Source organism: Polistes fuscatus, unplaced genomic scaffold (genome assembly GCF_010416935.1).
Source record: "Polistes fuscatus isolate 324 unplaced genomic scaffold, CU_Pfus_HIC Scaffold17, whole genome shotgun sequence".
NCBI lineage: Eukaryota > Metazoa > Arthropoda > Insecta > Hymenoptera > Vespidae > Polistes > Polistes fuscatus.
Window position 1 is genome coordinate 631,084 of NW_025113075.1, and position 13,689 is coordinate 644,772.

The window sequence follows — 13,689 nt, forward strand, 5'->3', positions numbered from 1 at the left end:
ATTGAATTATTAATTTAATAACAAGATTGTTTATGATGTAACAAAAGTCACAAAAGAATTTTAATTGGTGTAAAATAAAAAATACATTTTTAAAATTTATAGAAAGAAGAATCAACGATATCTGAAGGCATTAAAATTATATTTTGAATCTATAAATATGTCGATCGAATGAATTATTGGTACGAAACTGGTTCTTACCTTGAAAGCAACTGATCAAAGTCCGAATATGATTAGGGTCTTTTTTAATATTGCTTTCTTTCCAAATTCTTATTATATAACTGAACAGTTATTATTGAAAATTTTTATTTAAAACACAAGTAGAATAATTCAATGTATTTAATTGGAACATAATTGTATAAATAATTGTCATTATCGATGGACTTTGATATCAATTTTTGCATCATTATCAATTACATATTTAAAGAAATTATCTGCTGATATTGCACTTTGTATTTTTCTTTCTGATAGTTTTCGAGGAAAGCATTTAAATGATAATTAAATGGTAAAAACATATATATATCCCATATTGTTTATTTTCTTTTTATCTTTGTTTGAATGCATTATATATAGTATACATTATTCTTTATATCTGTGAATAGTATGTTTGTGTGTGTTATTTGCTCATATGGTAATATCATTAGTAATAGTTAACTAGCGCACTCTATGTCGAAAGATAAAAACTATCAAACTTATTGAGAGTTACCTATAGTCGGTAATACAGAAATTATCTTTAAAAAATTCTCTTATAAGTTTATTGAAAACAGTACGGTGCACAGTTAACTTCTATATTAGGTTATGTTGTCTTACAATAATATAATATTTGTTATATGAAACAGTGTAAAAATCAATTAAACAATACGTATTTCGTCTTAAAGTGAAATTTGATAAAATGCCATCAAGGGCAGAGTGCATAAACATAATGCCATTCCAAGATACTCAATACAATTGGACAGATGATTTACCTGTTTGTAAGCAATCTGGTATGTATTTTAATATTTAGTATGTTATATTATAATTAATCACTTGCAACATTTCGATTAATTTCCAACAATATTTTATTTTTATTTTTATCATATTTAAGTACAACTATGTGTGCGAGAAAGATTGATTGTCCATTTAATAAAACAATGAATATTTATTATACATATCTGTTATACTTCAACTGAAATTAAAATTAATATTTGTAACATTTGATCGTTTAAAGGTGTAGGATTTTCAACTAATCAAATTTATCGCGAGGATGGATATCGTCAAGAAGAACATCCATTTGAAGACCGTAGCTTTCATTGCAAATACGACGATACAACTTTTCTCTATGGTGTATTTGATGGTCACGAAGGAACAAAAGCTGCTAATTTTGCCATGCAAAGAATGGCGGCAGAAATTTTACTTGGGCAATTAAATGGTAAATTTACTGATGAGGAAATAAAGGAAGTTCTTAGGTAAATATTCTCAATAATAATAATTGGAATAAATAAAATTTAATGTAACTTCGTATTCTGTTCCAGACAAGCATTTATATCGGTGGAACGTGGATATTTAGACTCCATAGGTGATTTGTTAGCAGAACGCACAAGTTTACAATTTGATATTCCTGATGGTTTGAATTCCTATGAAACATATCAAAAATTTCCTCACTTGGTTAGTAATATTATTCTATTCATTAAAAATATTATTTTCATATAGATTAATACATGTAAGTAGTTTATTCATAGGTCGACAAATTAAATTCATTAAATTGTGAATTGTCTGCGGGAACAAGTGCAGTTGTTGCACTTGTTTATAGTGGTAGATTGTATGTTGCAAATGTTGGAGACAGCAGAGCATTATTATGTAAAACGGATGATAATCAAGTATTAAGAGTTATTCAGTTAAGCGTCGATCATGATTTACGTAACGAAGATGAACTTCTACGATTATCTCAACTTGGTTTAGACACAGATTCTATCAGACAAGGTGTGTTCATTATTTAAACAAGAAGACACACACGTATGTAAATTATGTATATAGTATAACGAATCTGTTTCAGAATAATTATTAAGAGCTGTCTATGATATTTAAGGTTCTCACCTTGGAAATCAAGAAAATACACGTTGTCTAGGAAATTATCTTGTTAAAGGTGGATATAGAGAATTCGAAGAATTAGCATCTGCCAAAGCAGAGCCTATTATAGCAGAACCAGAAATTCATGGTGGAATAGAATTAGATGATTCGTGCAGATTTCTATTACTCATGTCTCGTGGACTCTATAAATCATTGGAAGAAGCAACAGGAACTGATCAAGTTAATAAAGAATTAGCTCTTATGGCTGTTGAACAGGTATTAATTATAATAATTTACATTACATCTTAGAAGATTTCATTTGCGTGAATATAAAAACTCATATTAATTTTAGTTTCGCGTTCAATCCACGTTAACGGGTGTCGCTCAAGCTGTAGTAGATAAAATTGTAAGAATTCACCATGACGTTAACATGAGTAACTCGCAAAGTACTTTAACTACCAGTAAACGAGACGACATTACACTCCTCGTACGAAATTTCAATTTTCCTCTACCACATGCTTTAAAAAGTCCAACGGGTCAAGCGGTAAGATTCAATCCAATAGTTCAAACAGTACCAATGTGTACATTAACAGACAACGATGATTGTTCGAATACAAGTTCGGTCGCTATGGAAAGTAATTTTGATATATCAACGAGCGAAACTTCTACTGCTTCTGATTTAACTTCGTCTAGTGCAAGACCGACGGATAGAAATGCGAGAATAAAATCTTACGTTAATTTCTCGGAATATTTCGAAAATGTAGAAAAGAGGAAAAAAGAAGGGACATTGCCAGAAGGTATTAACTTTTAGTATTATAAAAGTAGATTCAAAGATATTATTTTAGGTATTTTAAATATACTTCAGCTTTGTATATTGCCTGCCATATTATTTTTGTGTTCATTCTATTTCTTTTCTTTATGAAGTATATCATAAAAGAAATGATCGAAGGAATAAAAAGGAATTTTCGTATATTTATTGTAAAATGACTTACTTATTATTTATTTAGTTGTACATATAAACTGCATAATGAACAGTCAAAGTGGTAATAATTTATCTGACGATTTGTTTTCACAAATATTTCGTAGGCATAGTTTTTAATCTTTCAAACGCTGCTTTTTCAAGACATTCTCTGTGATCGGGATGTGCTATCTGAATTAAAGCGTTAGCTCGTTGTCGTAATGTTTTACCAAATAATTGAGCAATACCATGTTCGGTAACTACGTAATGAACGTGCGCTCTTGTAGTAACGACTCCAGCACCTACAATTAATTTATTTATTCAGATAATCTATTTAAATAAAAGAAAATTATTTGAATCTTTTTTATAATATACCTAGTTTTAATACAGCTTGTATTTTGCTTTCTCCTTTGCTCGTGATAGATGGGAATGCTATAATAGCTTTTCCTTTACCGTCTTGACCTATTGCAGCACCACGTATAAAATCTAGTTGACCACCAAAACCAGAATACATTTTACAACCCAAACTATCGGAACATACTTGTCCGGTAAGGTCCATTTCAATGCAAGAATTAATTGCAGTCATCCTTGGCTGCATCGATATAACTCGAGTATCATTAACGTAATTAATTGCTAGCATTTCTATTTGGAAAAAAAATTGTTCATTTTAAAGATCATATTTCTTATTTAAACACAAAAAATATGATTTAATATATTTAAGCTTACCAACGAAAGGATTGTTATGTAAAAAATCGTAGAGCCTTTTAGTACCGATTCCTAACGAACAAACTAAACGTCCTCTATGTTTGAGTTTATATTTATTTGTTATAATTCCTCTTTCAACGAGATCCACTGTCATATCACCAATCATTTCTGAATGTATACCGAGATCTTTATGATTAACCAAAGCACAGAGTACAGCATCAGGAATGTTTCCAATACCGAGCTGTAAAGTTGCACCATCCTCGACCAATCTTTGTGCTATGAATTTACCGATTTCTAATTCAATGTCATTAGGAGGAGTACTGGCTATACAAGGTAAAGGGCAATCATATTTGACTGCCCAATCTATATGGCTGGAATGTATAACGGTGTCACCAAACGATCTAGGCATGTGTTCATTAACTTGTGCTAAAAAGAATCCAAAAACAAATCATTCAAATAGAGATAATACGAAATAATAATAATTGTTTACTCTACCAACCGATTATAACTTTGGCTGTACAAACAGCTGCTCGTGTACAATCTACGCTAACACCAAGCGAACAAAATCCACGTGCATCAGGTGCACTGACGTGTATCAAAGCAACATCGGGTATAATTCTTTGCTCGTAGAAAAGCTTTGGTGCTTCGTGTAAAAATAATGGAATACAATCTGCTCTGCCTTCGTTTACAGCGTCTCTAACGTTTGCACCAATGTAAAAACTAATTGATCTAAAATGTTCTGAAGAAATGTATGCAATGATGTTTATCAAATTGAATTAGGAAATAGTATTGTTGAATATTTCATTAATTTTTGTACTTTCAAATTCAGGATTGGCAAAAGGTGCATCTCCCTCCAAACCCATGTGTATTAGCCTAACACCACGTAAATTATTACAGACACCATGTTCGGTCATTGCTCTTATTAACTCCAACGGAGTTGCTGCACCTCCTTGTATAAATACTAAATGTTCTGAAATAATAAAAGTCCATTGGTGCATAGTTAGATAGCAAAGATTATGCATACATATTTGACAACTCTCAATTGATCAAAGAAATTTAAATAATTGATATGACATAGTTTTCTTTTTTTATTATAGTTTTATAATATTCAAAATAATAATATCGTTTACCTGAATTTATTATTTTTATAGCATCTTCGACGCAAACCCATCGCGGGCAACGTTTTAAGGGTTGAAATGGTTCCCTTATATATCTCAAACCACATAAATTAAACGGTTTTGTTGGTCGCAATTTGTTAAAAGTTGAATCCAAATTTCGAAACATTTTTCACGATCACGATATAAATGAAATATATAAATATATATATATTATAAATAATAGTAAATAAATTATGTTAATAATACAGATTTAATTAATTTTATACGGCACAATTGATTATGCCCTATAATAACATTTAAATTTAGATAATTCATGCTCTAAAATTCTATCAATGACAGACGTAATTATTCCAAGACTTAAACCGTTGCCATCTCCACGATTGCTATTTGAAAATCGTGTCTAACGATATTTGATTTTTCTTATATGATCATAGTAGGCTTATTGTGATATTCAAATACCAATTTTTTACCGATCAAACTCGATATTCGTCGATTTATTTCCTTGCTATTATTTAAAAAATTATTCTAAAGAAAAAATCCTAAATTTTAGATTAAAAAAAATAAATGAAATTGTATTTTATCGTTAATTTACAAAAATATTCTATATACATTAATATTTCTTGAAATAAAAATATAACTAACAACAGCTACAAGTAAAATAACATTAACGTAAAATTATTTACTTTTATGTATTTTTTTTTTGTTTTCTTTCTTTTCGAATACAATGAACTTATCCATTTGTTACAATTAGTACATGTAAATGAATATCTAAAAATTGTATATAAAAAATGATTTACATGGAAATTATTTTTTTTAACGTGCTTTCATTCAAATGTCTATAATTTGAGTTTTTAGAATTGCTTATTATAATTATTGTTTTAAAATATAGTATTGTCTGTAGATATTTTAGAATAATTGTTTAATATTTAAACGTTTGAGTCTCAAGTAGCGTGAGCGCGCTGTTCAGATTCCTTGCCAACAAGTGCCACGTTACTCAAACATAGTGATTGCTTGGCATTCGTCGACACGATTTTTTTAAAGATTCCTGGCACTCGAACGATTAACATATAATAAAAATGCCTAAACAATGTTTTACGAATCATATTAGAATTTAATGCGGATTAAAGCTGTACACTTTTTTCATTATTAATACTTTTATAATATTTATCTCTATTCAATAAAAAAATATTAGGAAGGAAAAAAAAGAATCTAGAGACAATAAATGTTGGTAAATTATACTATAAATATGCACATATATATATTATATATATATATATGTGTGTTAATTTTCCATGTAAATTGTTGCTTAATTTATGGCGCCGGCATTACTTTTAAACGTTCAAAAGCAGCTTTCTCTAATGCTTCTCTGTGATTAGGATGAGCAATTTTAATTAATTCGTATGCTCTTTGTTGTAGGCTTTTGCCGAATAAATATGCAATTCCTTGCTCGGTCACGACGTAACGAACAACCGCTCTGTTAGTAACAACGCCAGCACCTGTTAACAAATTGATCAATATTAATCAAAGAATAATATACATGCAATGATACTAGTAATTTATTGTTTTGATAAACAAGGACTTACCTGGTTTTAAAATTGGCAGAATTTTGCTTTCACCTTTTTTAGTTTGTGATTGTAAGGCTATGATCGGTTTCCCACAACCATCGTCTGACATTGCTGCTCCGCTAATAAAATCTAATTGACCACCGAAACCTGAATACATTCTAGTTCCAATACTATCGGAACAAATTTGACCGGTAATATCAACTTCTATGCAAGAATTAATTGCTGTCATTTTAGGTTGTTTAGAAACTGTTTTAGGATCGTTAACATAATCTACCATTAACATTTCTGTAAAATCAAATATATTTTTATAATGATTATAAAATGATTACATTAAATAAGCAATTAATTAATTAAAAAATGTTTGAACGTACCTATAAAAGGATTATTGTGCATAAATTTATACAATTCTTCAGTGCCGATACAAAATGATCCTACGATACGACCCTTATGCATACTCTTTTGATTATTCGTTATACATCCTTTGTTAACAAGTGCCAAAACACCGTCGCTGAACATTTCACTATGAATACCTAGATCTTTATGATTAGTTAAATTCGATAGTACTGCATCTGGAATGCTACCAATACCCATTTGTAATGTAGCACCGTCTACGACTAAATTTTCAGCTATATTTTTCCCAATTTGATCTTCTTCCTTCGAACGCTTATTCACAGGATGCGTTGGTAACGGGGCATCGTGTTGAACGGCAAAATCTATATGACTGATGTGGATTATTCCATCTCCAAATGTTCTTGGCATATGTTTATTTACTAATGCTGTAGAAAAAAAATAATTATTTGAATTTTTAATTACATATACAAAAATTAATAAAAGTTAGTAAAGATTATTGGAAATTTACCTATGATTTGTTTAGAATTACTCATGGCAGACCGTACACAGTCTACACTAGTTCCAAGAGAACAATAACCATGAGAATCAGGTGGACTAACATGAATTAAAGCAATATCAGGTTTTATATGGCCCCGTTTAAATAACTTTGGAATTTCATGTAGAAATATAGGAATACAATCTGCATTACCCTGATTAACTGCCTTCCTTACATTGCCACCAATGAATAAACTCACTGATCTAAAATGCTCTATGTACAAATGAAGTTTTCCTTTAGATCATCAATGTGTTACATTAGCTTATACTTTTCTTACTGATTCACAAATTCACTGACGATTCACAAATATTTCAATGAGTTTTTATATATTTTTTTCTTTTAAATACTATATCGTCAAACATAACTCGATTTGAATTTGTTTTTTTTTTTACTTTTTAAAAATAATTATGATCCAGTCAGCTTCATACTTGCGTTCTCTGGTAAAGCAAATGGTGCAGGTCCTTCTAGATGCATGTGATATAAACGTACATTTCTCACGTCACATCGAACTCCATAATCAGTCATTGCTCTTAGTAATTCAACCGGTGTAGCTGCTGCTCCTTGGGTAAATACTAATTGATCTATAAAATATAATATATATATATATATATATTTTTTATTTCATACGTCGAGCAAATATAAAGTTTTAGTGTTCATACGTGTATGTTTACGTATATATCTACACATATACATAGATATTTACGTATATGTGTCAAGGCTTAATATGCAAATTTATATAGACACAAATAGATACATATGTGCAAATTTCATTCTATCAAATCAATACGAAATATTATTTCAAAATAAGATTATCGTATATTCTTCGTGATAAAAATATTGTTCAAAAATTCGACCGGAAGTTAATTGACTTTAACTTAACGTTGATTGAATTATCATTTCTTTTATTTTTTATTTTTAATTGATATATTTTACAGATTTACATAGAATATTATACGAAAATATAATTCGTACCAATATTTTTGTTCAGCATTGCAATTTAAATCGGTAAGATGATAATAGAAGAGTCTATAGTAATGTCTACTTATATACATATATCCGGTCAATTGAAAATGATTACCCATTAAAATACGTTAGCGGGTTTCTATTTTTTTATCATTTAGTTTGGTATAGTAAATAAATAGTATTTTATAAGCTCGTACAAAGCATTACCATGCAGTTAAAAAAGTTATTAATTATTTGGGATTTTATATAATAGATAGATTGAAGTTACATAAGTTTTTTTTGGATACGCGTCAATATGATAATAATTTAAATATAAAATGATGATAATAATTCAAATTGATGATGTTAAGATGATAATAATTTAAATGTAAAATGGTTCATAAATTTTAAATCAAATACTCGCGCGGGCATGCGCCTACGCACAAATATTTATATGTTACCCAGCATAATTTAATATAAATAACTTAAGCATATAGACTTTTTATACATTATTTCTTAATCTTTTAATATTTTGGGGGATTTCTTTTAAACCATAAACAATTTATTTTATAACTTTAATATTTTATTTGTTGTAAATAAATATTATCCAAAAAGTAAATTTATATATTACTGTTAATAAAAAACTAAAGAAAGATAACGTAATTGATTAAAAAAATAATTTAAACGATAATATCTTTAGTAATACATCTTATCAATGTTGTATAAACATATATACGACTATTATAAATAATATTGGACTTTGTCTCGTGAATAATATTGTAATCGAATAACATTTTCTTTATAACCTCAAGAAAAACAATCATTTGATTCAATTAAATATAATATAAATACACATTAAAATAAATTAAATAAAATTACGCATTTATGATAATAGCAGAACAAAAAGATGGAAAATATCGAACAATGAAAGTATCGAACATTTCTTTATCTATTTTTCTTTCTAATTAAAAGAATTTTATCATTTTAAATAATTGAAACAATATAAAATTATCAAATAGAAAAGCAAACAAATTAAAATGAACAATTCGATACTAAATATGTACACTTGATAAGGTCAAATAAAACAGATGTTTAATCGTATTGTAGCTTACAGACCAAGTCTGTTCTGATCGATATTCTTAAGTAAGTAGATACGTTATTGATTATTCTCCAACTGCATTATATTTCTCCCCAAGTATCAATTGATTTTCTATTTAAATTTAATCCAAATGTTTAATCGATACATTTAAAATAACAAATCAAATATCGATCTTTGGTATTCAAACAACATGTTGATACATACATAGTGTTATGGGGTTATTCATACTTTCCATAAATGCAACAATACAAATGATTTAATCCATTAATTGTAAATATTTGCATTCCAATTAAAGCATATTTAATATGTGCATACAAGTAAAAATATTGTTTAATAAAAAGATCCATTAACAAATTACCTGAATCAAGATTGGCTTGCTCAATAGCTTCATCAGCAGTTTTGAGCCAACAAGGTTCCTTTCCTGGTATTGGCATTGACGGTTCATTTACATAGGTAAAAAAGTTTTTTTTTATAGCTGGTAAACAAGAAATTCTTGTTGTAGATGTAGTCATAGAAGTTAGGGCTTTGGTCAAACCAGTTAAACGTTTGATTGCTGCCATTGTGTTTGATTCAATTTAGTCCTCGTTAATTCGACACTATTTATTTTCTAATAATAATCAAAACAATATGCACATATATAATGTTCTGTATGTTTGTAGACACAAATAATTATTTTTCTGAATGTATATATGTACGTGTGTATGCGAACAGATGTCAGTGACTAAAAGCCTGTCAATAAAGAATAGCGAAAATTTAACTATTTTAATTTAAAAGAAAGACAATTATTAAACGAGATAGAACTAGTAAGCTTCGTCACTATCGTTTTATTACGTCACGAAGTTGTCTGTCTAATAAATATATTCGTTTCTTACTCGTTGATATGTATCGTTATCAAAAACTGTTCAAGACCATATCTATCCACATACTCTCGTCTCCACTTTCTTTTGCAGTTTGCACGCGAACCAGGACCGTATGACCTTGCATCTATACCGTATCAACGATTACTAGTACCCTGAGCAAACTTACAATTTTATCTGGAATATACAACACATATCTATTAATTAATTTGATATACACTATTAGTTTGAAATTAAAATTAAAAAACCACTATGCCATATTCAATATTATTATTTATTATTACAATTATCGATGAACGTTTAATTACAATTCGATGAAAAGAATCGTTTGAAAATCCCGCCATATCTCGGTCGATAACTTACCTTGCAAACACATTAAATAATAATGTTATTTATTTCAACTAAATTCTTCTCCATCCCTTAAAAATAAACATGTACTTTTCCAAGCAATATTAAATAAACAATTTTTACGCTGACAGAATTTTCTTCATACCTATAAAAAAGTTTTTATTAAAAATTAAAACATACTATGATTAACCTAGTTTGTGACACGTGATCCCACGTGCCTTCTCTTCATCTTTGTCACTCGAAAAATAAAATAACTTATATTCCATTATTTTTATACTTAACTTTCTTTTATCGACTCTAATAACATTAACCTTAAAAAATAAATTAATCTTTTTCACGATACAACGTTGACATAGATTAAATCAATTTAAAAAAAATAATAATTTTAAATACAAACGGTACTGTTTCGATCTTACCTGCTTCCCCCTGTTCCCCTCTGTTCCCTCTTGTGCCTACCCTTCCACTGTCTCTCTTTACTTCGACGCAGTAGTATATTCTGCTACTCAGTGGACCTAACATAGTGTAGGGATTGTAACCATTTTCGTTGTAAAATAAAAAATGTATTCGAAAAATATTGGCGATCGCCAAGCAACTCAAGAACATGTTTTGGCTGTTTCACGAGATTTCGTATCTCAGCCGCGTCTTAGTAAGTACAATTTATTTGTATAATCAACTGAATAATTTTGTAAAAAGAAAAAAGTAATCCGAATGAAGAGCATATACCACTTACAGTAAACTGGGCGTAGCATTTTAATCGATCCTACGACCAAGTCAGCTGATTTTATATAATTGTATTTATTTATGATTAATTTATATTTACGATTATCATTTCGTGTGTTTAATAATTGATATAATCTAATTTGGTTATTTTGGTGTATTTTTTTTTATTGAAATATGCTTTTATCGATCAATTGTATATTTTCGTAATCGTTCACGCGTCATGTGACTGGAAGACTATATGTTGCCTGTTAAATTTTTAAATTTTGTTGTATTAATGTCAGTAATATTTTTGAGTTTATTTATTTAAATTAATTCTATTTGAATGATTTAATACAAGTTTAACCAAAAAGCTGTCAGATTTAATACGATGTTAAGGTAGAGTCGATGAAATAAAATGTTTTAAATCTTAAAAAAAAAACTTGATATTTTTAAATGACAATTATAATTTTTACAGCATACAGAACCGTTTCCGGTGTGAATGGACCATTGGTGATATTGGATGAAGTTAAATACCCAAAATATGCTGAAATTGTACAATTAAAACTCTCAGATGGATCTTTGCGATCTGGACAAGTTTTGGAAGTTTCTGGTTCAAAGGCAGTAGTTCAAGTATTTGAAGGAACTTCTGGAATAGATGCAAGGAATACTCATTGCGAATTCACTGGTGATATCCTTCGAACACCTGTGTCAGAAGATATGTTAGGTCGTGTATTCAATGGATCTGGAAAGCCAATAGACAAGGGTCCAACTATTCTCGCTGAAGATTTCTTAGATATCGATGGACAACCTATTAATCCTTGGTCACGTATTTATCCTGAGGAAATGATACAAACTGGAATTTCAGCTATCGATGTTATGAATTCTATCGCTCGTGGTCAAAAGATTCCAATTTTCTCTGCTGCTGGTCTTCCACATAATGAAGTAATGTTCTTTCCTTCCTAAATAATTATATGCACTCATTTTTATTCTATATTTGTTTTAATTACTTATTTTATATTTGAATAGATTGCTGCACAGATTTGTCGTCAAGCTGGTCTTGTTAAGATACCAGGAAAATCAGTTTTGGACTCTCACGAGGATAACTTTGCCATAGTATTTGCAGCTATGGGTGTAAATATGGAAACTGCGAGATTCTTTAAGCAAGATTTTGAAGAGAATGGTTCTATGGAAAACGTCTGTCTTTTCTTAAATTTGGCTAACGATCCAACTATCGAAAGAATTATTACACCACGTTTAGCATTGACGACTGCTGAATTCTTAGCTTATCAATGCGAAAAGCACGTCCTAGTTATTCTTACCGATATGTCCTCATATGCAGAAGCTCTTAGAGAAGTATCAGCTGCCCGTGAAGAAGTACCCGGTAGACGTGGTTTCCCTGGTTACATGTACACTGATTTGGCAACCATCTATGAAAGAGCTGGACGAGTCGAAGGACGTAATGGTTCCATTACTCAAATTCCAATTCTTACTATGCCCAACGACGATATTACGCATCCTATTCCTGATTTGACTGGATATATCACCGAAGGACAAATCTACGTCGATCGTCAATTACATAACAGACAAATTTATCCACCAATCAATGTACTCCCATCACTTTCTCGTTTGATGAAATCTGCTATCGGTGAGGGAATGACACGAAAAGATCATTCTGATGTTTCTAATCAACTGGTAAGTCTGTTAATTAAAACTAATATTAATTTATTGATTCGATTAGTTTTATCGACACTAAATTTATAACTATATAAATAAATCAATAATTATATTTCAGTATGCATGTTATGCTATTGGTAAAGATGTGCAAGCTATGAAAGCTGTCGTAGGAGAGGAAGCTTTAACTCCTGACGATTTACTATATTTGGAATTCTTAACCAAATTTGAGAAGAATTTCATTTCGCAAGGAGGTTATGAAAATCGTACAGTCTTTGAATCGTTGGATATTGGTTGGCAATTACTTCGTATTTTCCCTAAGGAAATGCTTAAGAGAATCCCGACAAGTACTCTCGCTGAATTTTATCCGAGAGATTCTCGTCATTAATTTTTTATTAAACTAATATGATTTTCAAATAAAACCTCGTAATGAATGACTGCTCTAAAACAGTAGGAAGAAAAGATAGATATATATATTCGCTGCTCACAAAGTCAAAACTTTGCAATGCGTTATTGAAAATAATTTATTCTGTTACATAAAAACAAGAGCAAAGAGAAAAGATTTTTTTTGAATTATGAAAAAAGATGAAATATATTCTAATATTATAATGGAAAATCTAATATAATTTTTGAAATGTTAACACATCAATTTTTAGAGTGGTATTAAAATTATATTTATCAATGGAAACATATACTTTATATAAGATCAAGAAAATAAAACTATGTTGGTATATAGAAAGAAGAAAAAAAAAAGAAAGATTTTGTTATCTTGTTTTAGATCGTTCATTTTTTCATTCG

At 29.3% G+C, this 13,689-nt stretch overlaps 4 protein-coding genes across 4 annotated transcripts; 2 read left to right on the forward strand and 2 right to left on the reverse strand.

The window, feature by feature from the left end:
* The first annotated feature begins 738 nt into the window (after positions 1-738).
* LOC122515368 (TGF-beta-activated kinase 1 and MAP3K7-binding protein 1-like) lies at positions 739-10,566 on the forward strand. Its single transcript, XM_043632685.1, has 7 exons — positions 739-980; positions 1,205-1,442; positions 1,509-1,641; positions 1,716-1,956; positions 2,063-2,319; positions 2,396-2,840; positions 10,267-10,566. The coding sequence occupies exons 1-7, from the start codon at positions 890-892 to the stop codon at positions 10,290-10,292; spliced, it is 1,431 nt and encodes a 476-aa protein (XP_043488620.1). The 5' UTR covers positions 739-889; the 3' UTR covers positions 10,293-10,566.
* Positions 3,016-5,394, reverse strand: LOC122515369 (4-hydroxybutyrate coenzyme A transferase-like). Its single transcript, XM_043632686.1, has 6 exons — positions 4,837-5,394; positions 4,524-4,676; positions 4,206-4,445; positions 3,728-4,132; positions 3,377-3,643; positions 3,016-3,303 (listed from the first exon to the last, which is right to left on the reverse strand). Exons 1-6 carry the CDS (start codon positions 4,988-4,990, stop codon positions 3,113-3,115), a joined length of 1,410 nt encoding a protein of 469 aa, XP_043488621.1. The 5' UTR covers positions 4,991-5,394; the 3' UTR covers positions 3,016-3,112.
* LOC122515367 (4-hydroxybutyrate coenzyme A transferase-like) lies at positions 5,495-10,267 on the reverse strand. Its single transcript, XM_043632684.1, has 6 exons — positions 9,675-10,267; positions 7,704-7,856; positions 7,249-7,488; positions 6,761-7,165; positions 6,408-6,674; positions 5,495-6,320 (listed from the first exon to the last, which is right to left on the reverse strand). The coding sequence occupies exons 1-6, from the start codon at positions 9,874-9,876 to the stop codon at positions 6,136-6,138; spliced, it is 1,452 nt and encodes a 483-aa protein (XP_043488619.1). The 5' UTR covers positions 9,877-10,267; the 3' UTR covers positions 5,495-6,135.
* A 420-nt stretch (positions 10,567-10,986) lies between the features above and the next one.
* On the forward strand, positions 10,987-13,437 carry LOC122515366 (V-type proton ATPase subunit B). Its single transcript, XM_043632683.1, has 4 exons — positions 10,987-11,167; positions 11,696-12,162; positions 12,247-12,912; positions 13,013-13,437. The coding sequence occupies exons 1-4, from the start codon at positions 11,080-11,082 to the stop codon at positions 13,277-13,279; spliced, it is 1,488 nt and encodes a 495-aa protein (XP_043488618.1). The 5' UTR covers positions 10,987-11,079; the 3' UTR covers positions 13,280-13,437.
* The last annotated feature ends 252 nt before the right edge of the window (positions 13,438-13,689 follow it).